This window comes from Marmota monax, unplaced genomic scaffold, assembly GCF_021218885.2.
Source record: "Marmota monax isolate L192 unplaced genomic scaffold, Marmota_monax_Labrador192_F-V1.1 WCK01_AAM20220418_F8-fsc00019, whole genome shotgun sequence".
Lineage (NCBI taxonomy): Eukaryota > Metazoa > Chordata > Mammalia > Rodentia > Sciuridae > Marmota > Marmota monax.
Genome location: NW_026695242.1, coordinates 1,669,683 through 1,693,261, shown reverse-complemented (window position 1 = coordinate 1,693,261; position 23,579 = coordinate 1,669,683). Strand labels below are relative to the sequence as shown.

The window sequence follows — 23,579 nt, the reverse complement described above, 5'->3', positions numbered from 1 at the left end:
ACAAGGCCCTGGGTTCAGTCCCCAGCCCCACACACACCAAAAATAGTGACACCTCCTGACTGGCCACTCAGCTTCTGCACCCTGACTTATGACACCACCTGCTTTTTGAACATGCGACACTGGCAACAGGGATAGCCCAGAAGCTGACATGAGCAACAGGACCAGTCCTCCAGGAGCTCAAGCCCGGCCTTGCCCTGTGGGACAGCTCTGTGGCCGGTGGACCCTGCGGCCCCACCCAGGGAGAGACACTCACACATATTTGCTGGGAATCTGCCCACGCTGGATCTTCTGGGCGTTCTCATCCAGCTGCCACGCCATCCAGGACCCGAACGTGCCCTGGGGCAAGGTGTCGTCCACGTAGAGAATGTCGTCCTTCCTAAAGCTCAGCTCATGCTCCACCTCGGCCAGCCGGTCATACAGGGCCCTGGACCAAGGGACGGAGGGAGCTCCATCAGGATGCGGCCAGTGGCCAGGGGTGCACCAGACTCTGAAGGCTGTTGCTCTGCTTTGCCCCCACTCTGTCAGGAGCAGGATCCCATTCTGGGCTGGCTCCCAGGCAGGACACCTTGGCTATCCTCCCTATCACTGAGGGAGCTTCTAGCCCAGGAACAGGCTGTATCTTCCTCTTCCAAATGGGCCTTTCCCATCCGCCTCCCTCCCAGGAGTCAAGGCCCCTGGTTCCCACAGACAGAAATCTCTGGAGACACAGCCTCTCCCGCCCTCAGGACAAGAAGCGGAATTCATCAGCTTCTCATCCTTCCTGTGGTCTCAGATCGCAGGAAATGCAAAGAAAGCTCTGACCACTCACAGAAAACGCTTGATGCCCTCCCCACGTGCCATGTTCTACATGGTACTTAAGGGCACCGTAGACACCTGAAGCCCACACAGTCTGCACATCTCGGTCAGGAGCAGATCCAAGGAAAATGGGGCTCTACAGCCTCCAAATTCCCTAGGCCCCTAACCCTAAAAAAGGGAACTCAAATGTTTCCTTAGGTTCTCAAGCATTTTTCTAACTCAAAAGAATCCTACCTAGGCACAAGTAGTGCCAATCACAGCCCCAGCTTTGGGCACAGAGCAGAGAGGCAAACATTCACCAGGAGCAGTCTCCACTGAGAGCCCCTGCCTGGCCCTGAATCCCCAGCTGCTGGTACCTGATGTAGAAGCTGTCACCAGGCAGGCCCTTGATCCTGGTGAACTCCTCTGGGCGGTACTGCACCTTCAGGCGGACACTGTCTTTGGGCTTCAGCATCTCCACGTAGACCTCCTCCACCGTCTTATTGCGCACATCCAGGTTGCCATACTGTCCAGGGACAGAGAAGCCGGGGTCAGAAGGGCAATGGCCAGTATGCAGTTCTGGCACCCACCAAGGTGGAGATTCAATCCCTGATCTGAGACTGCCCACCTCCCCTGTGCAGGGAGGGCCAGGTCCTTATGGTCCTCCCAGAGCCTGAGATCTGCACACACTTCCTGGTCCCCCTGCTCTGCCTTCTACAGCTTCTCCTAGGAAAAACCCTCAAAGAAGGCTTTTCCCAACATGGCCCTGCCTCTTGCTTATGAAACTACCTTTACCATCTGTAAGCCATCCCCTGGGGAGACAGGAGTGCCATCGAGAAGACGGCAACCTCCCTAATCAGAGACTTGCTGCTGGCAAGAGACGCATTTCCTTTCAATGCCAGAGCCAGGACCAAGCCCTCGCCTTCTTTTGGTGGCCTGCCTTACGGCAGTGACACCCCAGAGGGGTGTGGCAGCATCGCAGGTTCGCAAAGATAAATAATCAGCCCTGTCAGGTCACCAGGTGAGGGGTGTGCTCCTCTGTCCTCTGTGCCACCTGAGATGGCACCAGCCCTGCCACAGGGACAGTGACCTAGCCCACTCAAGAGTACTCACCTCGAGGATCAGATCCCCTGGCACCAGGCCATCGGGACCCCTGGCAGGACTGTCATCCTCCACTTCGGCCACAAACACCCCGTGCAGGTTTCCACCACACAAATGCACCCCAAGGTCCAGTTGAGACTTCTTGATGAAGACAATGCGTGGTTCCGGGGTCTTCTTGTTGGCATCTCCCATGATCCTTTTAGGAAGGAAAAGGGAGTTTCTCAATCATGCGCAAGGTGGGAGGAGGACAGGAAAATAAGTGGCTAGAGCCCCAGCTGTTTCTGCTTGCTCTACGGGTCTCAGAGCCCAGGTTCCCTAGAGGCCCTTGCCACAGGCTCTAGTTCTACTGATGCAGGGCACGTGGCAGGAGGTTGAGGGGCAGTGAGGGTAAAAACATGGCTTAGGTCACAAAGACAGTTGGGGACAGAGGTAAAGCCGAGGCCTCTGCTTCCAGATCCAGCCATGGCTTTCACGCCTTGGGAGGCATCGCCCGCCTGCCCTGCTCACCTGCCTCAGTCCTGCCTAAAGAAAGGTAACGTGGGTCTCATGGACCAGAGCACAGCGGCTCACTTAGCAATGTCTCCCAAGCAGTTTCTGCAGACCAGGACCTGCACCGACTGGGAAAGGGACCTTGTCAAGGAGAATTTAGAACCAGTGAGGGCAGCTGGAAATAGGCTAGCAGAGAAACCTACTGGAGGGAGCGGGAGCAATAGTGGGGACTGATGAAAGGAATCCCAGGAGGGAAACCAGCCTATGATTAACATCTTACTGCTGCAGGTAAGTTCCAACGGGACACAGTGAAGAGTACAGAGCTGGCCTCATTCTGCGTGATGCCGAGGCTTTGCCTGAAAAGGGGGCCCTCTCTAGGCTCCTCCAGGCCCAGACCAGGCTGAGGGGCAAGCAGTTCTCATGAGGGCTCCTGCCTCCTCCTGATGCTGCTCCCTCCTCCTGCTCACCCTGAACATCTATCTGCACCTAGCAGTCACTTCTCCTGGCCACATGGCTGGTGTGGCTGTACATATCTGGGCCCTGGCCTGTCACCTCCTTGGGAACAATGCTGCTGCTGATGGCCAGAAACCTAGAGCCTGGCTGGGTGATGACTATGGGATTGTGTCTCGAGAAAGAATCAGAAAATGAGTGAATGAGAGGGGCTGGGGCTGTCGCTCAGTGGCAGAGCACTTGCCCAGCACATGTGAGGCACTAGGTTCCATCCTCAGCACCAGTAAAAATAAATAAATAAATAAAATAGAAGTATTTAAAAGAGAGAGAGAGACAGGGCAACAAATGAGTCAGTGAGAAAACAAGAGAAAGAGGGAAGGAAAGAAGGAAGAGAGGAAGGAAAAAGGAAAAGTGTCTCCCCCTTTCACCCTGGACACCTGGGTATGTGGTCGGCAGCACAGTCTGAGATCAGCTGCCTGGCACCCACACCCCTAAGGGATGTGTTCCATCCCACTCGGGCTAGGTGGACAGAGGACAAGCCCACAGCATGCATGTGCTGACCTGGAGCAAGGGGTGTTCTGCTTGGCTGGGGGTGTGCCAGGACCCTCGTCCTGCTCCATGAGCGGATCAATGACAGAGGGGTGCTCTGGGGTGGTGCTACCACTGCCCTGGAGAGTGGCGTGGGCACCGGCAGGGTCCAGGTGGGAGCTAGGGAGGGAAGACAAGAGGAGTAAGGAAAAGCACAGAACATGTGGCACACACCACCCCGGGGCCATGCCCCCACCAGGGACAACTGGGTTTGCACTGCAAATAGGGAACAGGTCACACAGCACTGAGCCCTGGAAGGGAAGATTCATCAGGTGCTTGGACTGTGTCACCTGCTCCACAGGACTGCCTGTCCTCAGCTCAGGAATCCTCTCCAAAGGCATCCAGCCTAGGGGACACATGAGGTCACTGTCCCTTTTCCTGGCTTCTGCATCCTGTCTCTCTGAGCCATGGAGTAGGACCCTGCAGGACACACTGCCCCTCCTATCTTCTTCCCTGTGACCCACAGCACAGGGGCACATAGAGCAGGCATCTGACACCCGCTCGTGGACAGAGCCAAGCACTGTGTATGAAGCCTGCTCCAGAGCCTCGGTTACTAGTTATCATAGGGCCCTACCGGCAGTGGGCCTCCCGCCACGTACGTATTCCCACACCCCATTTCAGGAGGAGAGATACTCTCAATGTGTGCCCTTTTCCAAAAGCCCAAGGCTAGTCAACTCCCCTGACCAGCAACAGAACCCCCAGCATTCGCTGTGGACACCCCAGGCCTCCCCATGGTGAGCAGCACACCATCACACCCACCCCTTGGCCCCCAGCACTCACCTGGAGTGGGAGTGGCTGCCAAGCTGGTGCATATGTGGGTTGTACTGGGCCAGGATGGTGATGGTGTCACACTGTTGCCCTATGATGAGCCGGGCCTGCTGCTCTGTGGCACTCCGCAGGTTAATGCCATTGAACTGGAGAGACACCCAGGGTGGGCTCAGGGATGGGGCGGGAGCTGTGGACATGGACTTCAAGCACTGCTTTTTCAGGGGTGGAGGAGAAGAGAAGAAGGGCCATTCCCTCCTACCTCAAGTAACTGGTCCCCATACTCAAGGCCAGCCTGGTGGGCAATGCTGCCGGTGGTCACTTTGGAGACGTAGATGCCGCCCTTCTCTCCACTCACAATGGAGATGCCCAAAGGCTCTGAGCCCTTCTGTACCTTCACATGGCGTGGTTCCTCCACGTAAGGCCTGGGAAAAGAGCCAAAGGTGTCGAGGACTCAGACACAAAGGACAGGCTAGGGGAGGCAGATCAGGCATGCGCTCAGGTGTACAGAGAGGACCCTGGAGCCGGGTGCTGCTATGATGATATGGCTGGATGGGGACACGATGAACCAGCTTCGATATGAAAAAGGATACATATTCCCAAAACTTCATGCAATACAAAACAGCACACCCAAATGGACAAGGAAACACCCAGCCCCAAAGACACAGGAACACCAAAATGCACGTGGGAGAAAACTCACATATCTTCATTTTATGAGAGAAGCTTCATTTATGAGAGAAGCTGCCTCACAGCATGCAATTTCCAACCCCTGAGGGAGGGGTCCTCATGACCACCCCCCCTCCAGGAAAAGAGATGGCTCCTGGGATGACGTTCACACCAAGAAGAGATGACATAAAACGTCAGTCTTTGTATATACTGGCTACATGGGGGTGACGCAAACTGATCATGGAAATTAAGCTGCTGCAAACCCAAGCCATGGAGAAGGAGGGAGAGGGAGGCAGAGAGCAAGGCTGGGACCATGCACCTGCTGCCCAAGGGCACCAGGAGGCAGGGGCTCAGGGGAGCCTCGTGTTGGGCCAACCTCAGACTCCTCAGCGAGGAGGACCTGGGCCTGGCGGCCACAGGCAGCCTCAGAAGAGATCTGTGGTGGAAGAGACATCTGGATGGCACCAAAGTTGGAAAGGAGAGAAGGGACACTCAGAAGGAAGACGACTCAGACGCCTACGACTACAGAAAACAGACAGCGAGCGACACAAAGTGCCCCCCCACCCCCACGGCCCGAGCTTCACCAGCCCTGGGCCTTCTTCCTCTGGGACACGAAAAAAAAAGTGAGGCCAAAAACTAAGAGAAGGGTGGTCTGATGCCCACCCTTGGGTCCCCTCTAGAGCCCATGGACAGATCTGTGTGGCAACAAATGAGTTGGGAGGGGGGCACTTGAACCAGCACCCCTGCCACAGAGCTCCGGCAGCCCACAACCTCAGCAGGCCTCGGCCTGGGTCCCGCTGCTTAGGGCCAGGCCCTCTTAGAATAGCAGAAATTAAAATGCTGGGCTGGGGCTATAGCTCAGTGGGTAGAGTGCTTGCCTTGCATGCACAAGGCCCTGGGTTCAATCCCCAGCACCTTAAAAAAAAAGACAAAGAAATTAAAATGCTTACAATTCTTTGTTCACTCCCACCTTCCAAACCTACCCACTTTATAATTCTTCCCTTGACCTGCCAACTGCACCTGAGCTGGCCTGCACCAGTCACTTGTACAACTCAACAAGTACTAGAGTGCCAGGTCAGGTGCAGTTGGCAGGTCAAGGGAAGAATTATAAAGTGGGTAAGTATGGAAGTGGTTTAGAGCGGTGAGAACCTGTAGCCGGCAGCCGCCCTAACGCCATCCACACAGTGGGGCAGGAACCAGAGTGGGCTGAGGCTGCCTTCTTGTGCCAGCCCACAGGCACTGCACAGCTGGCTTCTGTCTACGGCTCCTGGTTCCTCACCGTGACTACCCTGTCCTCTGCTCCACCTCCACCCAAACATGTTTCCCCACAAAGGAGCAGGTAACCTGCTCATATAAAAGCCACTATAAATGATCCTCCGAATCAGGAGTGACTAACACCCAAAGAAGTAGGGACCACTGTGGACTGCAAAAGCAGATGGGACAATGCCACACGGAGCCCACATGCATGTTTACGTCTGTACCTATGCAGATTTCTGTGGAGGGCCTTGCCCAGGAGTGAGTGTGGTGATCTGAGATGATCTTTATTTCTCAGTCTTCTGAATGATTTAAATTTTATACTCTACACACGAGCTTTCTTGGAACAACAATGCTGCTTTGTAAAACATGTTAATAAGTTATACTTATAATGCTCTAAATCACTTAAAATATAAGGTCAGGGTTGGGGATGTAGCTCAGTGGCAGAGTACTCGCCTAGCACGAGCAAGGCCCTGGGTTCAATCCCTTGTGCCACCAAAAGAGAGGAAAAAATAATAATAACTAGAGGAAACATGATTATGTATATAAGATGACAAATAATAAAACATACATTAAAAATGTGTGTGTGTGTGTGTGTATGTGAGTGTATAACAAGTGAATTTCTGAGGCTACAGGTAACTTTTTTCTTTTTTCTACTTTTCTAACTAACTCCCAAATTTCTATGAGTCTATGAGAGTGAACTTCAGAATCAGGAAAAAGGGATGATGTTTAATTAATAAGCTGTTGCTCAGCCAGGACACACGTGTTCAATCTTGTCTTTAATTGCACAATAGCACTGGGGGACAAGGATGTGCATACTTTTCCCTCCGGGGGAGCAGTCCCTGGCTCTTTTGCACGGCAGGGTGCTGACGGGTTGCTTGGTTGCATGTGACACATGCACCCCCTCCCGCTGGGGCCAGGCTGGGCCACAGTTCCTACATAAGTACCTCACAGAAAATACTAGTGACTTGCTGGAACAAGGTACATAGGTGCTAGATGACCTAAAGAAGATTGGCTGAGTCCCGTTTCAAATCAAAGCAAATTCTCCAACCCAACGCCCCCCCCCCCACGAGCAAGCCCACCCCACACCCAAGCACTGGCTAGTGGTCCAGATGTGCCATCCAGTGGTTGGCCCAGGCCACGGATTCCCATGCACACTCACCTGTCCTTCCTCCGCTCCCCGAGGGACGCAGGGTTGACAGCAATCCTGGGCAATGTAGAGGCAGAGGTCTGGGACTGGCTACAAGTGGACAGGGTGTCAATGTTGAGGGGCGACTGAGGAGGGGTGCTGCATTCGGAATGTGACAACGAACCTGTCAAGAGAGGAGAGGCGCGAGGACATGGGGCCCCACATCAACCGCAGGGTCTGGACGCTGGGCTGCAGCTGCCTGCCACCCCCCAGCATCAGGCCCCGCCTGGGCTCAGGACACCTTTTCCCACTGACTGAAAGGACTGGCAAACTACAATCTGCACCCAGGGAACCCAGGTGGGGACAAAAGGAGGCAGCGGGATGAGCAGCGGCAGGGGCATGCCCACAAGTGCTTACCTCTGTCAGAGCCCATGACAGACCGAGGGTACCTCGGCGTTAATGGGATCTTAATGCGTTCTGCCTTGAACTGCAAGTTACTGGAAGACCCTGTTCCAAAAGAAGATGGGACATCAAGCCTTGTGATTAAACACCACCCCCGACCCCTCCCATGGCTTGGCAGTCAGGATGGTAGCATGCAAAGCTGGGCCTGCCATGCAGCTCTGAGAGAGCCTGGATGTGGAGCAGTTGCAAGAAACAGATACTTGGCCTCTAGTATTGGCAGAAGTGGGCAGGCCTGGAGTCTGTCTCCAGAACAGGAGCACCACTCATGGAGACCCACGAGATACAGGCAGCTGCTCGGTCTCCTCTCCCCAACAACCAAGATTTCCCCAGGGTCTCCTTACAAGGCCATATAAGCCTCTCCTCTAGGTGACCCTGAGCAAGCAGCCATACAAACACCCCAGGATAGCCAACAAGTTCAGGGAGAGGAAGCAAGGATCCGAGGGGCCGCAGGCTGCGGGCAAAGAGCACAGCTCCGGGTGCAGCATGGGTGTGAAAGTCATCGGCCCTCGAAGGAAGGAGCTGTGCTTAGCCCCAGGAGAGAGAGGAGCTCATGTGGGCAGCCCACCACGAGATCTGGGCATTAGGATGCAGGTGCCCACTGCAGCCCAGGGTCCAAGCAGTAATTACCGAGGCGGGCGCTGGAAGGCAGCGAGTTGGACCCGTGGGAGGCTCTCATCTCAGCATAGTCACTGCTGGCCCTGTGGCTGAGGTCCAGGCTCAGGCGGCCCTGGTGCTGGACACTGGGAGAGAACCAGAGGGGAGGGTTTGTGAGGACCAGGACCAGAGGTGGCCACCAGGGATGAACTGTGACGGCCTAGGCCTCCCTCACCACAGGCCCAGGACAGCAGCCTGCCCCACCACTTCTCAGAGGTGGCATCTAAGAGGGCCACAAACACAGGGCAAGCCAGAGTCACCTCCAGGTCAATGGCAGGGACAGATTGCGCTCACTGGAAGGAAGGGTCTGCTACAAGGAAAACAGGCTCTGCAACCCAGGTGGGCCCAGAACAAGGACAGGGAGAGGCCGCATGGGCCCCAGGACCTTGTAGAAGTACTACATGAGTCACTCTCAACAGTGTAACCAGGAAAGCAGAGAGTGGTGGCAGAGACCCCGGCTCCCTGCAGTCAGGTTCCCACAATGTACAGAGACGCCACCTTCCTGCTTAAAGCCCTCCTGTGGTCTCCGCCATACTCAGAGTAAAACCCCAACTCTAAGCCAGGCTGCGATGGCTGTCTGGGACCCCAGTTACTTGGGACGCTGAGGTGGGAGGATCACAAGTTTGAGAACAGCCTGGGCTGAGGCCATGTCTCAAAATAAAAAATAAAGACCTGGGGGTGTAGCTCAGTGGTAGAGCATTTCTAGCCTGCACAAGGCCTTGGGCTCAATCCCTGGGACTGAAATGGGCGGGAGGTTGGGGGGCTAGGGAAAAGAAAATCCAACTCTTTATTATGGCTGTAGGTCCTATAGGGTTTGTGCTGGCCAACCTGGGGTCTCCTCCTGACTCACTGCCCACCTGCCAAGCTCCCAGGATTTCAGCCTCAGCATCAATGACACTTCTGTCTGGATGCCCCACTCCAGTTTGTGCAGTTTAGTGGTCACTGTCTTCTCAGACATAGCCCAGCCTGTCACCCTGTCTTACTGTCTTCAGAGCCACTCTGCACCACTTCAAAGTACCCTGTACATGTTTATTTGCCTCCCACACTTGAACAAAAGCACCTCATGAGTAGGAAGCTCATCTCTGTGGTCCACCACGGTCTCCCCACAGAACTAGTCTAGTTCTTGGAACATAAAAGGTACTCAATAAAAATTTGTAAGAGTGATCTTGAGTCAGCCTACCCACTTTTTGACAACTTGGGTTTGCTAATTTATTTAATTATTCATTTTAGTTTTTATTCCTTCCCCCTTTTTAAGTATTTATTTATTTAATTATTTTTTAAATTTATATTTGACAGCGGAATGCATTACAATTCATGTTACACATACAGAGCACCATTTTTAATATCTCTGGTTGTACAAAGTATACTCACACCAATTCGTGCCTTCATACATGTACTTTGGATAATAATGTCCATCACATTCCACCATCATCGCTAATCTCATGCCCCTCCCTTCCCCTTCCACCCCTCTGCCCTATCTAGAGTTGATCTTTTTTAATGCTAGGTTTCTCATTTAATAAATGAGATTCATCAGTGCTCTACACAATCCAAGGAAGTTGTCTAATAATGAAATACAGAAATGATCCCTGAATGCAGTTTTGCCCCATTCACTTTTGAAAGCTCTCATCCCTACAGCAGAGGCAATATAAAAGTATTTAGCTCAGAAGCCTGAGGGAAGAGGGTGTGGCTGAAGGTCTGAGCATGGCAACGGGACCTGAGCTGCTGTCACTATCACCTGTTGAGAATCCACGCTGGTGAACTCACAGAGGAGCCCCAGGTTCCCTGTCCCTTGGCTCCAGTGCTGCTCCACCCAGCCTCTTCCCAGCTAGCCAAGGAAGCTTCTCTGCCCACAGCCTCTCTGCACCTGTGGCACTGGACGACTAGAGCACAGGAAAGGGTAGGGTACCTTTGCATACCTGGGAGGCAAGCCCTGGGGACCAGTATCTCGGGGCACAGGTGGAGAGCTGCAGGGGCCAACCCTGTGGCTGCGCACAGTGTAGATGGGGTTCCGCAGGATGGAGCTCACAGCAGTGCTGGGGGTCATGCTCCGGGGAACAGTTCCTAGAAATGGGCTGGATGAGAACAATGGCCCCCAAAGCACCTGCCCCGACAGCCCTGGACTTGCCTACACCCTCTCCTGTATACCAGGGTGGTGGCCACGGTCTTTTGGGGGAAAAAACTCTATTATAGGGAAATAAGAGTTTTAACCACCAATTTGCTAACTGGCTTTGGCTATTGGACTTTCCCCAGCTGTAAAAAGGGAGATCCCTCTTGCACCATTGCCCAGGCTGCCATGGGGACAAGCAAGTTAGTTCCAACAAACTAAGATATGACATGGATGACCAACCAGTCTGGATAGGGCAGCAATTCCTATTTCTCTGGGCCTCGGGGTTGAAGACCCATGACAGCCATGAAATATGTGCCTCCCCTCTCCCTGGAGACCACACAGCTGACCCTTCTCCCAGCACCTGTCCAGCCCACTCACCCACGGATGGCCTGTTGGGGTAGAGCGGGGGGTTCCCATGCCGGCTGGAATGCCCTGGTGAGTAAGGGGACCACTCCTGCACCTCGGGGGAGAGCTCTCCACTAGCTGGGATGCACTTCTGCTCCTGTAGAATCAAAGACGAGGAGTATTTTCTGGAGATAGTGGGTCTATGTGCAAGTCAACTTCTGTCCCTCACGCAGGAGCTCCTTCTACTCCAGCATAGGAGGTGAGCAGTAGGGCAGAAGTCACCGCCCACTCACGTTGCCTCACACAGCTTCCTTCACAAGCCCTTCTGAAGACAACTGCAAAGGAAGACTCTACCCTTTCCAAGAAACAGCCTCTGGGGGTGGAAGGTGAGCAGGTGGGCACGCACCCGGCTCACAACTGCATGCCTCAGCATATACACTGGTGCCTCAGAGGGTCTTGGCTCCCGGCAATCGCTCCCTTCTAGAAACAACTACAGCACACATGATCAGACCACCCTGCTGCCTGTAAATAGTCTCACACATGTCGCTCATGTCTTCAAACCCTTCAAGTGCAAGTCTGTGTCACTTGACTTTGTGGTACAAGTTCAAAGGCTTCTTATTGAAAAAGCATATCAAACGCTATGTCCTCTGTGCTTCCCTCCACCCCAGCCCACTCCCCCACGTGCACACTAGTTAACAGTGAAAAAGCCTGTCAAGCACAAGTGGGGACGCCAGTGCAGGGCCACTCTGCAGGACTCCCATGGCCAACTCCCCCCACCTAGGGCTGAGCTCTACCTCCAGGAATTGAGCAGGAATCACTACCGGAGCAAGCTTGGGCCGAAAACTAGGCGCAGACTTTGGCCGGCGGCGCTTCTGCCCCAGCTCATCTGCCTTCTGGGAAGTGAGGTCCTCATCACAGGACTTCTTGGCTGGCAGGTAGGAGGAGTCCCCATCCCCTTCAGGGTAGTAGCTGGAGGCGATGCGGACCCTGGCCTTGCGAGGGGGTGATGCATGCATGGGTTCTCCGAGGTCAGCGTCCGGGGGCGGGGCACCTGGTGGGCTGGTAGATGGAGAGCTGCCCACCAGTGTGGCCTCTGACTCAGAACTGGTTTCCAGTCTGTGCTGGAACTTGATGGAGTCACTTCTCCTGGGGGGCTTTGGGGGTGTCAGAGGCCCCATCCTCTTGGAGGGCTGGGGGGAGTGAATAGGCCCAGGGCCTGGGAGCAAATAGTCTATTTTGGGGGGCGTCTGGGGACGTTTAAAAGTGTTTGGGTCAAAGATAGACTTTCTTTGCTTTGGCTTCTTGTAAACGGAGAGCTTCTCCGGCCCTGCTGTGGAGCCGAGCACGGCCTTGGGCCAGGTCCCACCACTGTTGGAGCCCTCAGCATCCACCTTGTCCAGAGGGGCCTCCACTACCCCACAGGGGCCCACCTCAGTCTCAAAGGGCAGCAGGGGCCGCCTGCTCCGCATGTCCACCAGCCCGTAGCCACGTTCCCCAGAGGCATCGGAGTGGAAGGAGCTCAGGCTGCGCTCGGAGGTGCTGGGACAGGTCTGGGGGGAGACTGGAAAGGGGCCCCCAGGGAATGGTTTGTGTAGAAAAGAGGTGCTGCCTCCGGGGGGCCCCGGCTCCTTCCTGTCTTCCAGCCCAGCGCAGAAGAGCTCCGTCTGCGTGGAGCTGTGGTGCTGCATCAAGTTCCGCTTGTGATGAGCCTGGGCCTCCAGGCCATGGCTCCGAAGACTCAGCATCTTATCAGAGTCCTTGATGTTTTCAAAGATGTTCTGGCCGCTCCACGAGGAGCTCTGAGGGAACACCTAAGCAGGGTTGCAGAGGGGTGAGAAAAAGAGGCAGCAGGGCCTGGAGTTGCCACTGGTAATCGTCCCCACAGCAGAGCAGGATGGGCCACCCCCCCACCCAAAAGGGACCCACAGGCACATGCAGGCGAACGCACATGCATGCACCCGGCCCCTGATGGTGAAGTCTCCTCGCGGCCTCCGTCACTTTGAATGCACAGAACTATAAAGTTCTCTGACTTTGAGCACTTTCTTTGATCAGTTGCACAATGTTCTATACACTGTCTAAACACTAAAAATCTCTCACAGAAAATGCAGGTGATGGTATATTGATCAGCACTAAAAGGACATGAGCTGTCAAGCCACGGAAAGACACGAAGGAACCTAACGCACGTTACTAAGTGGAGAAGGCCATGGGGAAAGGCTGACTGCGGCATGACTCCAACCACATGACCTACTGGGAAGGGCAAGAGTCTGCAGGCAGCGCAAGGATCAGTGGTTGTCAGAGGCCTGAGAAGGGAGAGATGACTGGGCAGAGCACAGGAATTTGCAGGGCCATGAAGCTATCCTACATGACACTGTCATGGTGCATACACATAAGGATACGTTTGTCAAAAGCCACAGGATATACGGCATCAGAGTGAACCCTCAGGCTGGGAGGGAGCTCAGCAGCAGAGCGTTTGTCTAGCATGTACAATGACCAGGGCTCAATCTCCCATATCACACCAAGGTGGGGGAAAAATGAATCCTCGGGTAAACTGTGCACTTAAGTTCACTAATGCATCAACACTGGCCCCTCAATGGGAACAAGAGTACCAACTAACACAGATGCCAATAACAGGGACAGCCTGGGGTGGAGGGTAGGGAGGTGGTGGGGCTTGGTTCAGGGAATACATGAGATTGCACCAACCTCAAACAGCTGCCCAAAGAGCCTATTAACTTGATAATAACTGAGTAGTTTAGAAAACTACTCTTAATGAAATGGATGGGCCTATTTTTTTCTAACTTTCTAAGATTTATCTTTTCAGCTAAGTAGAAAAATTGACAGGAAAGTATAATGAATACCCACCAACTGGACTCCATAAGATTTTACCAAGCTGTCTTGAATGTCTATCTATAGTGATATTGCAGATCACTGGAAAAGTTAAGCTGTAGCTTAACATTTCACTAACAACTTTAGCTTGTACCTCCTCAAATAAACTCATCCCCATATATAACTCCAATGTCATCATCAGACCTAAGTAATAATTCTCTATTGTCATCCAATTATCCAGTCCAGATTCAACTGTACCCACTGTCCCCAAAACGGTCTTTTCAGCTGTTTTTTGTTGTTGTTGTTTTTCAACCAGGATACAGCCAGGACCCAGCCAGGCCTTATGCACACTCTGCATTTTGCACATTGGTGCCTTTTTTTCAAGGATCCCCACGATGCTGAGCAGTATGCTGGAGTTGGAGCTGAGGTTCTGGCCACCGCCTCAGTGGTGAGAGCAGAGCTGGCTGCAGGGTCCTTACCTTCAGGAGGGAGAGGGTCAAGGAGTCCTGGCAACTGCGCAACAGAGATTCACATTCATTCAGGGACTTGTTGTCCAGTGCGATGCCATTGATCTAGGGCCAAACAGAGAGCTGTTCAGATCCACTGGCAGGGAAGCCTCAGCCCTCTTCTCAGGGCTGCCAGGACAGAGGCTCAGCCACATACCACCCATGGAGGACAGCAGGCCTGGTTGTTCAAGGTACCAAAGTCAGGAGTGGGTGAAGGAGTGAAAGCCCCTCCCCAGTGAGGCCCAGAGTCAGTAAGGGGCTTCTGAGCAAATGAAACCCAAGCCTTCACAGCATTCCGGAAGAAGGAGCCTTCCTCCTGGGACCAGAACACCAGAGACCCCAGGGAAACATCCAACCCTGGGATGCCCAGATCAGCAGCGTGGAATATCCCAGCTTCATCCTTCGTGTATGAAATAGCTGACAAACATGCATGTTGAGACCAAGGCCATGCAAGGTCGTGTAAGCCAGAAAACACCACAGGCAATGAGGCACTGCCACTGTTGAGAGGAGATCAACAGCCCGAGATCCGTCTCGAGTCTGTCCACATCCCTCAGATACATTCAAACCTTTCCTCAAAGTACACGTGTGACAGTAGATGGCTAAACTGTGGAACAATGTCATTACTCAGCAATGACAAGGAACAAACTGTTGACATATGCAACCCCCGATGGTCCTCACAGGCTTGATGCTGAGTGAAAAAAAGCCACCCCAAAGTCACCCACTATAAGGTTCCATTTAGACGACGTTCTCAAAATGACAAAATTATAACGAAGAACAAATCAGGGGCCAGAAGAAAGGGATACTGGGGCAGAGGGGGGCCTGACTGTAAAGGGGTGACAGGAGGGAGGCCTCTGTGGTGGTATCCCCTGGTCCACATCTGACTGTGGCAGTGGTTACACAAAACGATGTATCAGAAAACCACAAACCACGCACACCTGCTGCACCACAGTCAGCTTGCTGGCTTTGATGGAGGGGGAGCCGGGTGAGGGGCAGGTCAGACTTCCCTGTATTCTCTTAGTAACTTGTAACTATTTCAAAGTCCAAAAGTCTTGGAATGGTGAATGAACTATAACCCCTTCTGAGAAGGAGATGTTGAGGCAGGAGGATTGCAAGTTCAAGGCCAGCATGTTCAACTTATTTTGAAAATAAAAAATAAAAAAGGGTAGGCATATAGCTCAGTGGTTAAGTGCCCCTGGGTTCAATCTCCAGTACCACAGCAAGAAGGGGGAATAAAGCAAATATTATTTCTAAGTGGTAGCAATACAAATGTTTGTTATTTCCTTCCTAGACATTTTCTGTATTTCATAATTTTCTAGTGTTTACTGCAGTAGTATTTTGACACCGTTGGGGGGAATAATTACTTTTTGAATGTTAACATGGTGCAATGCCCAAGAACAAGAGATGTATGAAAACTCTGCTCGTGACTTCTTGCTCAAATGTCTCATACGTAACCCAGCCATCTCGGAGCAGCAGACAGCCTGGCTCCGTCCTTGAAACTCACCGCCACAATCCTGTCTCCCACGGCGAGGGACCCTTCTTTGGCAGCAGGGCTTCCAGGTACCACAGCAGCAGCATACACTCCACTCTCCAGACTGATGCCGCTGTCTGCAAGCCACAGGATGGTAGTGGGCAACCCTGTTCTGGCTGCCCCACCCCATTTTTTTTTTTTTGAGGTACGGGGGATTGAACCCAGGGGCACTCAATCACTGAGCCACATCCCCAGCCCTACTTTGTATTTTAGTTTGAGACAGGGTCTCACAGAGTTGCTGAGTGCCTGAGGCTGGCTTTGAACTTGTGATCCTCCTGCCTTAGCCTCCCAAGCTGCTGGGATTACAGGCGTGTGCCATAGCACCTGGCCCCACCCCATCTTGGTTAATGAAACTTATAAAAGGGGAGGTCAGCAGACTGCACAATGTCCAGCCCAGTACCCCCACCTGGTCACACCCATAAGGGGGCTCAGTCACACCCAGTCTGGTGAATCAGACACTCGAGACCCAGACAACCCCCTGCCAGGAAAGCACACAGGCTGCATTTAAATGGCATCAACAACTCATGCCTGAGAATGATGTGCTTCTGCAAACACGCAAGCCCTGCCAGCCAGAAAGGACACCTGCCACCTCTGCAGGCTCCCTACCTTTCTGTCCACTGAGGTTTATGTGCAGGGGTGTGACCACCTTCCCACCCAGGGACTTCCTCCGCCGCACGACCATGTTGATGGCCCCCTCTCCATTGAGGAGGGCCTTGATGGCCTGCTTCTTGTCCTTGTTGATGAGGTCCACATCGTTGATTCTCAGTAGCCAGTCGTTGACCCTGAGGAGAGACACAGCCCGACTGGCAATCACAAGGATCCTGGGCCCTTTGGGTCACCCCACCACTCCCATTCAGGGGTCAAATGCCAAAAAAAAAAAAGCAGTTGCCCTGCGTTCACATTCAGAAAGAGCTCCTCTCCCTGGAGCATACAGTGGTTAAGTTTACAGAGGCTGGAGCTAGACAACCTGAGCTCAAATCCTGGCTCTGCCACTTACTAGCTAGGGGACCTAGCTGTTCTGTGTGTCAAGTGTCCTCACCTATAAAATAGGACCAACAATTGCACCGACTTCATAGGACTGCAAAGATTAATCAACTCATTTATATAAAGTGCTTAAACCAGTACTTAGTAAATACAACTCATGGAATGAGAATGTGGCACAAGTCCTCAGCTTCAACGCATCCCACCTGAGCCCTCTGCCACCCAGAGAAGTAAAAGACAACCCTTGGTAACTAGAGAAAAACCAGATTCAGAGGCAACTGAGAGACACAGTGTCTCCTCTTAAACCAATCTTAGCAGTTGAGCCTGAGGCCTCAGAGAGACTCTGAATCCCCAGATGCTGGGATCCATTCATCCCAGCACTACCTGACTCTCCGAGTCCTCTGCATTGGACCCAGTCATCCTTAACTCTTACCTTAAGCGGCCATCAGCAATGCTTCCTTTGTCCACTTTCGTGACAAATATGCCACAGTCCCCTGGGAAACAAGGCTCATTCACACCTTCTGCCATGTCAAACCCAAGTGCCTTCAAGTCAACCTCCTCCTGTCGGGACAGCAGCAGCACACTTTACCAAGCAGTGAGCAGAAACATTTGGCTCCTAAGCCCCCAAGCCACACTCACTCAGTCCCCAGAATGGAAGGCTGGGGGGAGCTGCAACCTGCCTGCTCTGGCCCCTGCAGACACACATCCCTGCCAGCACCTCCCCTGCGCTCCACTCCTCCCTCTGCTGTGCGACGCAGCACCACTGTGAGGCACGGGACACCGACTGCTACAGCCCATCTTGGACCGCTGCAAGAAAGGATGGACTCCCACCCCAGGGGAAAAAGCAGGTCCTTAGGCTGGGGCTGGGGCTCAGTGGTAGAGCACTTGCCTAGCATGTGTGAGGCACTGGGTTGGACCCTCAGCACCACATAAAAATAAACGAAGATATTTTGTCCATTGACAACTAGACAAAAATAAATTAAAATTTTTTAAAAAGCTGGTTCTCTGAGATGGTAGCAGTGAAACAGAGACACTGCCAGAGGGCCATCCCTGGTCTTCATGTCAAGCACGGGGAGAAAAGCCATCCAAGGCAGCTCACCGTCTCCCTTTCAAACTCGACGACTTCTGTTTCCCACTCCATGGAATCTGTATCGATGGCCGAGTCGTGGGAGCTGTGGGCCATCAGCTGCCGGAACCGGGCCTCCTTCTCCAACTGGGATTCCATCTGCTCCCTGTGAACAGAGAGAGCTATGGCAATGTCCCTTTGGAAAGCAAAAACATCCCCTGGCATCACAACTCCACACCAAGGTTGCCATTCACGAAAGCCCTTCGGGGCTCCTTTCTTGCCCTCTATCTAGACCAGCTTCCGCCACGCCTGGAGGGCCAGCCAAGGCTTCCTGGGTTATCAAAGGGCTTTCACAGGGGATTTTGTAAAAAGACATATTCTCCCCAAATTTATCGAGAGGCTTAAAACAGTTCAGGTCAAAATGCCATTGAGACTTTTTTAGATACAGACAAAATTATTCCCAAATGTACACGAAAAGGAATGAGAACAGCTGACCATTTTGAAAATGGGACAATCAAGGGGGAGGAGTTGCCCCACCTGGTCTTAAGACTTACTGAAAACCAACTACTATGAAGACTATGTGACACCGCAGAGAGACGGACACACAGATCAATGGAACAGAACAAGGGACCTGGAAATGGCACCACACAAATACCAAGGTACAGATGTAATCAAGAAGAGGACAATCCCGGGGACTGGGGGTGTGACTCAGTGGTAGAGCACTTGCCTAGCAGATGTGAGAAACTGGGTTTGATCTTCAGCACCACAAAAAAGCAAATTAAGGTTTAAAAAAGAAAAAAAAAAAAAAAGACAGTCCTGGGTCAATGATGCTGGACAGCAGGACACCATGGAAAAGAGGAACCTCAACTAAAGCCCTTCCCTCCACACAAACTCAAAACACATCACAAATTCAAATGCATAACATGAAACTATAAAACTTTTAGAAGAAAAACAATAGAATATCTTTAAGTTCTAGGACTATGTGAGGGGTTCTTAGACATAAATCATTATGAGTATTTTTTAAAATAAATAAATTAGTCCATCAAAAATTTAAACTTTAGCTCTTAAGAAAATCTAACAAAGAGAATGGGAAAAAAAAAGACTCAGAAACCCATCAACCCCCCAATGACTCACATGTGATGCCCTTCTTTCTAAAATCTGGGCCCAGGCTACTTTTCCAATTTATCCACGATACCCACTGGGCTCCTGGCATCTGTGTGAACTGCTCTTGTGTCCAGCAGGCTCCCAGATCTGCATGGATGGCTCAGCTGGGCTCCCCCTGGCAAGTTCTAGAAGGCTTCTCAGCCTCCAGTCCTCTTTCCAGGCCAGTGCAGCCAACGCTGTGCACAGAGAGCTCGGCACGCTGTTCCGTCTGTCTCCACGACGGCACACCAGACAAGAGTCTGGTTCTAGATCGCATCGTGGTTACTGGACTCATTTTTAAACTCTGAACTTGGTATTGTCAGTCCTCTGCTAGTGGTCCCAAGTGTTTAGATGACGCTCTGGGAGGGTATTGTGACCAAGGAGAGAGTGCCTGACACCCCACCTAGTCTTAGAAATGGCATCCATAGAACACAAGCAGAACAGCCCGTTCCACCCCCACCGGCTTATCACAGGCTGCTGCTGTCTTCCTGCTAACAGGGGGACGGAACTGACACCCATTTCACAGAATGACAAAGTGAGGCAAGGTGAAGGGACGGATGCAAAGCCTGCACACAGGGACAAGCCCAGTGTGTTCTGGGTTCAGTGCTCTGCAGGGAGCAGGGATGTCATGGTCACAGTACATGCCCACCCAAGCCTACTTGAGCTCCTTAAGCTCCCGGCTGACGTCGTTCTTCTGTTTCCGAGTGTCATCCAGGCTGCGCAGGGCCTCAGCCAGCTCACTCACTGCCCGGTCCCGCTCCCGCCGCAGGTTGTCACACAGTGTCCTGGCAGGGAAGGCAGAGAGCAAGGTGACCTCGAGGGGCAGGGGGACGGAGGAAGGGCTTATGTCAGCAGCAAACAGCTCGGTAGGCCCCTTCCCAAACACCTGCAGGCACATGCCTCACCCCCAGAAGGAGTGCTTGGAAACCCCACAGTCACCAGGTTCCCAGTGACCTCTACTCCTTCTGCTCCACTCTTGGTAAGCCTCTGCACGGGCTCACTTATTCTAACTCAGGCTTGGGAGAAGGGAGCGGCTCTCCTCTGCAGTGATGCACCCCAGATACCTGGAAGGCTCCATCTTCAGCACTCACCTCATTCCCTTAGCCACCTGCATGCAGGGCTTTCTAGACACACCCCAACCCTGCACCTAGGCTGGGAGCCCACTCAGACAGAACCTGATCCCCACACATCTCGGCCACCCTGAGCTTTGCCTAGGTGCAACGTGTGAGCTCAGTGGGACTCTGCAAAAGGGGACCACAGCCCATGTCAGCCATCCAGGGAGGTGGGGACACATGACCCATCAGGAAGCAGAAGATGGCTATGCTCTTTGCCATCTCCAGAACTGGATGTGTCCAGGGGGGCTGGTCCCCACCTCTCCACAGAGTCAAACCTTCCCTGTCTTGATCAGAGCCCAGTTCAGAACTGTACGCTGGAGAAACATGCAGCTCAGGTCAGAAAAGGAGCAGACAGGAAGCCCCACTAAGCCTCAGTACTCCCTCCATGCCCCGGAGAGCACCTCGCTCCTCTCCACTGGTGGGGCCTCTGACCAGCCCCCAGGGCCATAGGTCTCCACCCAAACAGCCTCAGGGGATCTTCCAGAAACCCCCCAATGACCTCTCTTCCCAATGCTGACCTCCTCATCACCTGGAGAAGCCCCATTCAAGCTCCAAGTTCTAGCCTGGATGCCATACTTTCTCAAGAGAGCTCCTCATACCCCAAGTGCCCCGTGTGCCCGAGGACAGCCCTGGCTGAGGCCCCAGACATCACATCCATGCATCCCCCGCTGCCCCCCATCCAAGCTGCTCAACATGTCATGAACATCATATGCACCTGGGAGCCTCTCTCAAGGTCTTTATGCTCAAGGGATCTACAATCCTGCACACAGTTGGCACCTAGTAAATATGCTGAAAGAATGCATTTCCCAGTGTGCTACTGTCATGAGAAGCCCTCAAAGTGGCCGGCCCTGTGCCAGGGAACACTTCTCAGGGGTCTCACCTGGACACAGCACACACTCAGGATGTCCGGGGTGAAGTTAAACAAGAAGGAGAGACACAATGCAAAACTCTAAAGCCAAGACGTGAGGTCTGAATGTCAGCCAGGGGTGAGAGGGAGGAGCCCAGGTCCCTGCCACCCTACCTGGACATACAGTGTCCAATTCTGACCCTCCCAACAGACCTTAGAGTGACCTGGGGAAACGTAAGCTCACGCCTGGCCCAAGGTACCCATACCGGATGCTGTCGCGCTCCGCCACAATCTTGTCCCGCTCCTGGAAGGCCCAGTCCCGGCGGCACTTGGCCACATCGGCCTCCTGCAGGGCTTCCTTCAGCTCCTGGCACAGAGCCTTGCACTGCTTTCGAAGGATCTCCACCTCCTTGTTGGCCCTCCCAGCATCCATTGTCACCGTGTCTTTGATCTGGGGGCAAGAGACAGGTATGGGGGGGGGGTGCTGCTGAGACTCCTGGAGTAGAAGTCCCCTCCTCACAGTGCAGGGGTGGGGCTGCTCCTCTAGAGAGCTGCAATGGAGGGAACACTAAGTCCAACACACCCCCTCCTACACGGGACCTCTACACGGCACACTGACAGACATGGTCAGACCACAAGTGGCACTAGGCGAGGGTCAACCCAGACTCTCACAGTCCCACACCAGCCTGCACCTGAACCCCAGGCCCTACCCAGCTATGGCCTCGTCAGCCTGGGTGGAATGTCCCCATGAGTGCTTTGCCAGAGCTCGTCCTGCCACTTCCGTGGTTTATATCTAACAGGCCACTGCAAAGCGCTGAAGAGCCGTCAAGATTTCAAAAGTGTGCCATGTGTGAATGTCACAATGAATTCCGCTTTTATGTCTAACTATGATGTACCAATTAAAAAATAAACTTAGAAAAAGGGAGCTTTGGGGACAAAAGGTGATGATGTGAGGCAGTGAAGGGGCCAAGGGTTGGTCATAACTTCTCCTCCCACCTGCCCCCCATGTCTGCAGTACTAGTGTCTATAATGCGCACACTGAGTTTTTATAAAAAATGAAAATACTCCAGAATTTTTGCTTGTGAATACTATGCGTCAAAGTTTTTGGGTTTTCTTTTGTCTTTTTGCAGTACTTGGGATGGAACCCAGAGGCATTCTACCACAACTACATCTCTACTTTTTCATTTTATTTTGAGACAGGGTCTAAGTTGCTAAGGTTAGTTCTCACCAGGAGGCTCAGTGGGGAAGGAGACCATGGAAACCGGTCATAAGCCTAGAATAGGCTCATAACTAACCTTCGTTGCTCAAGTACAGTCAGCAGGAACCAGGGGGAAATTTGGACAAAAAGTGTTTTGTAACCCAAGAGTGACACGGTGGCATGCTTTGCTCCAAACTCCTGTTGCCCAAGATCGATGCTAATTATTTTAGTTTCGGTTTTCCCCTATTTTTATGCTGCATCGAGCATAAAAATAACCTTGAAAAAATTAAAGACTATTTGTACTAATTCTATCAATAATTTGTTATAATAAATAATACATTTAATGATCACATTTTTTAAAAAATCTACATTGTGTTGAATGTTGGGTAATATACGCATGCGTGGTTTTAAATATGAAACCTGTTAATATTTGGTTTTCTGAAAGGCTTTTCCATTTTGCGCTGGATGATAATCTCAACCCAGAGACAGAGGTGGAAACATACAGAAAAGCCCACGCTGGGGAATGGAGCGTGCTCCTGCCCTCTCCGCCCCCCACACTCCTCTCCATGGGCTCCTTGGCACTGTTTTTCTCCAAAACAAATTCCCCCCAGTTTCCTTAAGAGTTTTAGAGTGGGGGTGGGGAATAATGAGATATCTTTAAAAGGACAGAGGAATTTGGAGGACGAGACTGGAGTAATCTTTGCCCGATTCCTTGATGGTGCTAATGACGAAGCCCAGGATCCTGGCGATGACCTGCCCCAGGTCCCGCCACAGTGGAGAGTGGACTTTCAGTCCACTCTGTGCCCCCCACATCAGACCTCAGTCCTCATACACACTGCCTATGACTTCTTCCTGCCTGGCTTCGGTGCACTTGGAGAAGAGATGGCAGAGCCCACTCCAAGGTCCCAGAGAGAAGATGGGATGCAGGTGTGGTGGCTTTCAACAGACGGCTCCCAGGTGGGGCAGCTGGCTTCTATTCTGGCAGCCCCTGCTGTCAGAGCCCTCTGCCCAAGAGTCTGAAACTCATCACACTGCTCAGCCTCCACAGCCAAACTCAGCTCCTCAAACTGGACTTGTGGGTGGATATGCAACTGCATTAGGAGGGCTACAGGGACAGAAAAGCCACTGTGAGCCAGAGTGGCTGTGCTGGCCTTCTATGTGGCAATGTTCTAATAGTGGGGCTCGGGGGGAATTAGAACCTGGGGGAACTTCTTCCTCCATCCTCCTAAAAGCAATGGCCTTCACTAGACCAGGCCAGCTGATGGCAGGGAGAGCCACCTTGTAATGACAGTAGCCCCTGAGGATATACCCGCTCTGGGCACTGGACAGAACAGAGGCCTCTCAGGTCATGAACAACGAAGAGGGAGGCACAGAGAGAGGGGGACAGAGTGGAGAAAAGCTCCAGAAAGCACCACTCCCTGGCTGGGCAGAATCAAGACCTCCTGCAACACGAGAGCTAGACCAGCTGGGCTCCTGAGGAGGGTGGGGTCTGACCCCAAGCTGGGATGGCCAGGGCCACAGACCTGGCCTCCCCTGGGTGGCAGGGAGCAGTACTATACATGGAACCACAGCAGCAGCGGGAGAGGGC

At 52.8% G+C, this 23,579-nt stretch overlaps 1 protein-coding gene across 3 annotated transcripts in view; it reads right to left on the bottom strand.

Annotated features, from left to right (window-relative positions):
• Positions 1-23,579, bottom strand: part of Dlg5 (discs large MAGUK scaffold protein 5) — a 104,171-nt gene that overhangs the window by 13,813 nt on the left and 66,779 nt on the right. The window contains exons 8-26 of one of the 3 annotated variants that reach the window (XM_046419772.2): positions 21,060-21,244; positions 19,491-19,616; positions 17,722-17,854; positions 17,056-17,180; positions 16,248-16,423; positions 15,615-15,718; positions 14,087-14,179; positions 11,579-12,595; positions 10,818-10,941; positions 10,249-10,393; positions 8,306-8,418; positions 7,634-7,723; positions 7,250-7,400; positions 4,430-4,592; positions 4,183-4,316; positions 3,376-3,522; positions 1,888-2,071; positions 1,152-1,300; positions 254-424 (exon numbers count right to left, since the gene is read on the bottom strand). In XM_046419772.2, the coding sequence (XP_046275728.1) occupies positions 254-424; positions 1,152-1,300; positions 1,888-2,071; positions 3,376-3,522; positions 4,183-4,316; positions 4,430-4,592; positions 7,250-7,400; positions 7,634-7,723; positions 8,306-8,418; positions 10,249-10,393; positions 10,818-10,941; positions 11,579-12,595; positions 14,087-14,179; positions 15,615-15,718; positions 16,248-16,423; positions 17,056-17,180; positions 17,722-17,854; positions 19,491-19,616; positions 21,060-21,244 (3,530 nt within the window). Of the gene's footprint in view, positions 1-253; positions 425-1,151; positions 1,301-1,887; positions 2,072-3,375; positions 3,523-4,182; positions 4,317-4,429; positions 4,593-7,249; positions 7,401-7,633; positions 7,724-8,305; positions 8,419-10,248; positions 10,394-10,817; positions 10,942-11,578; positions 12,596-14,086; positions 14,180-15,614; positions 15,719-16,247; positions 16,424-17,055; positions 17,184-17,721; positions 17,855-19,490; positions 19,617-21,059; positions 21,245-23,579 lie in introns of all 3 variants that reach the window. The other 2 variants (XM_046419771.2, XM_046419773.2) reach the window with 2 other exon arrangements.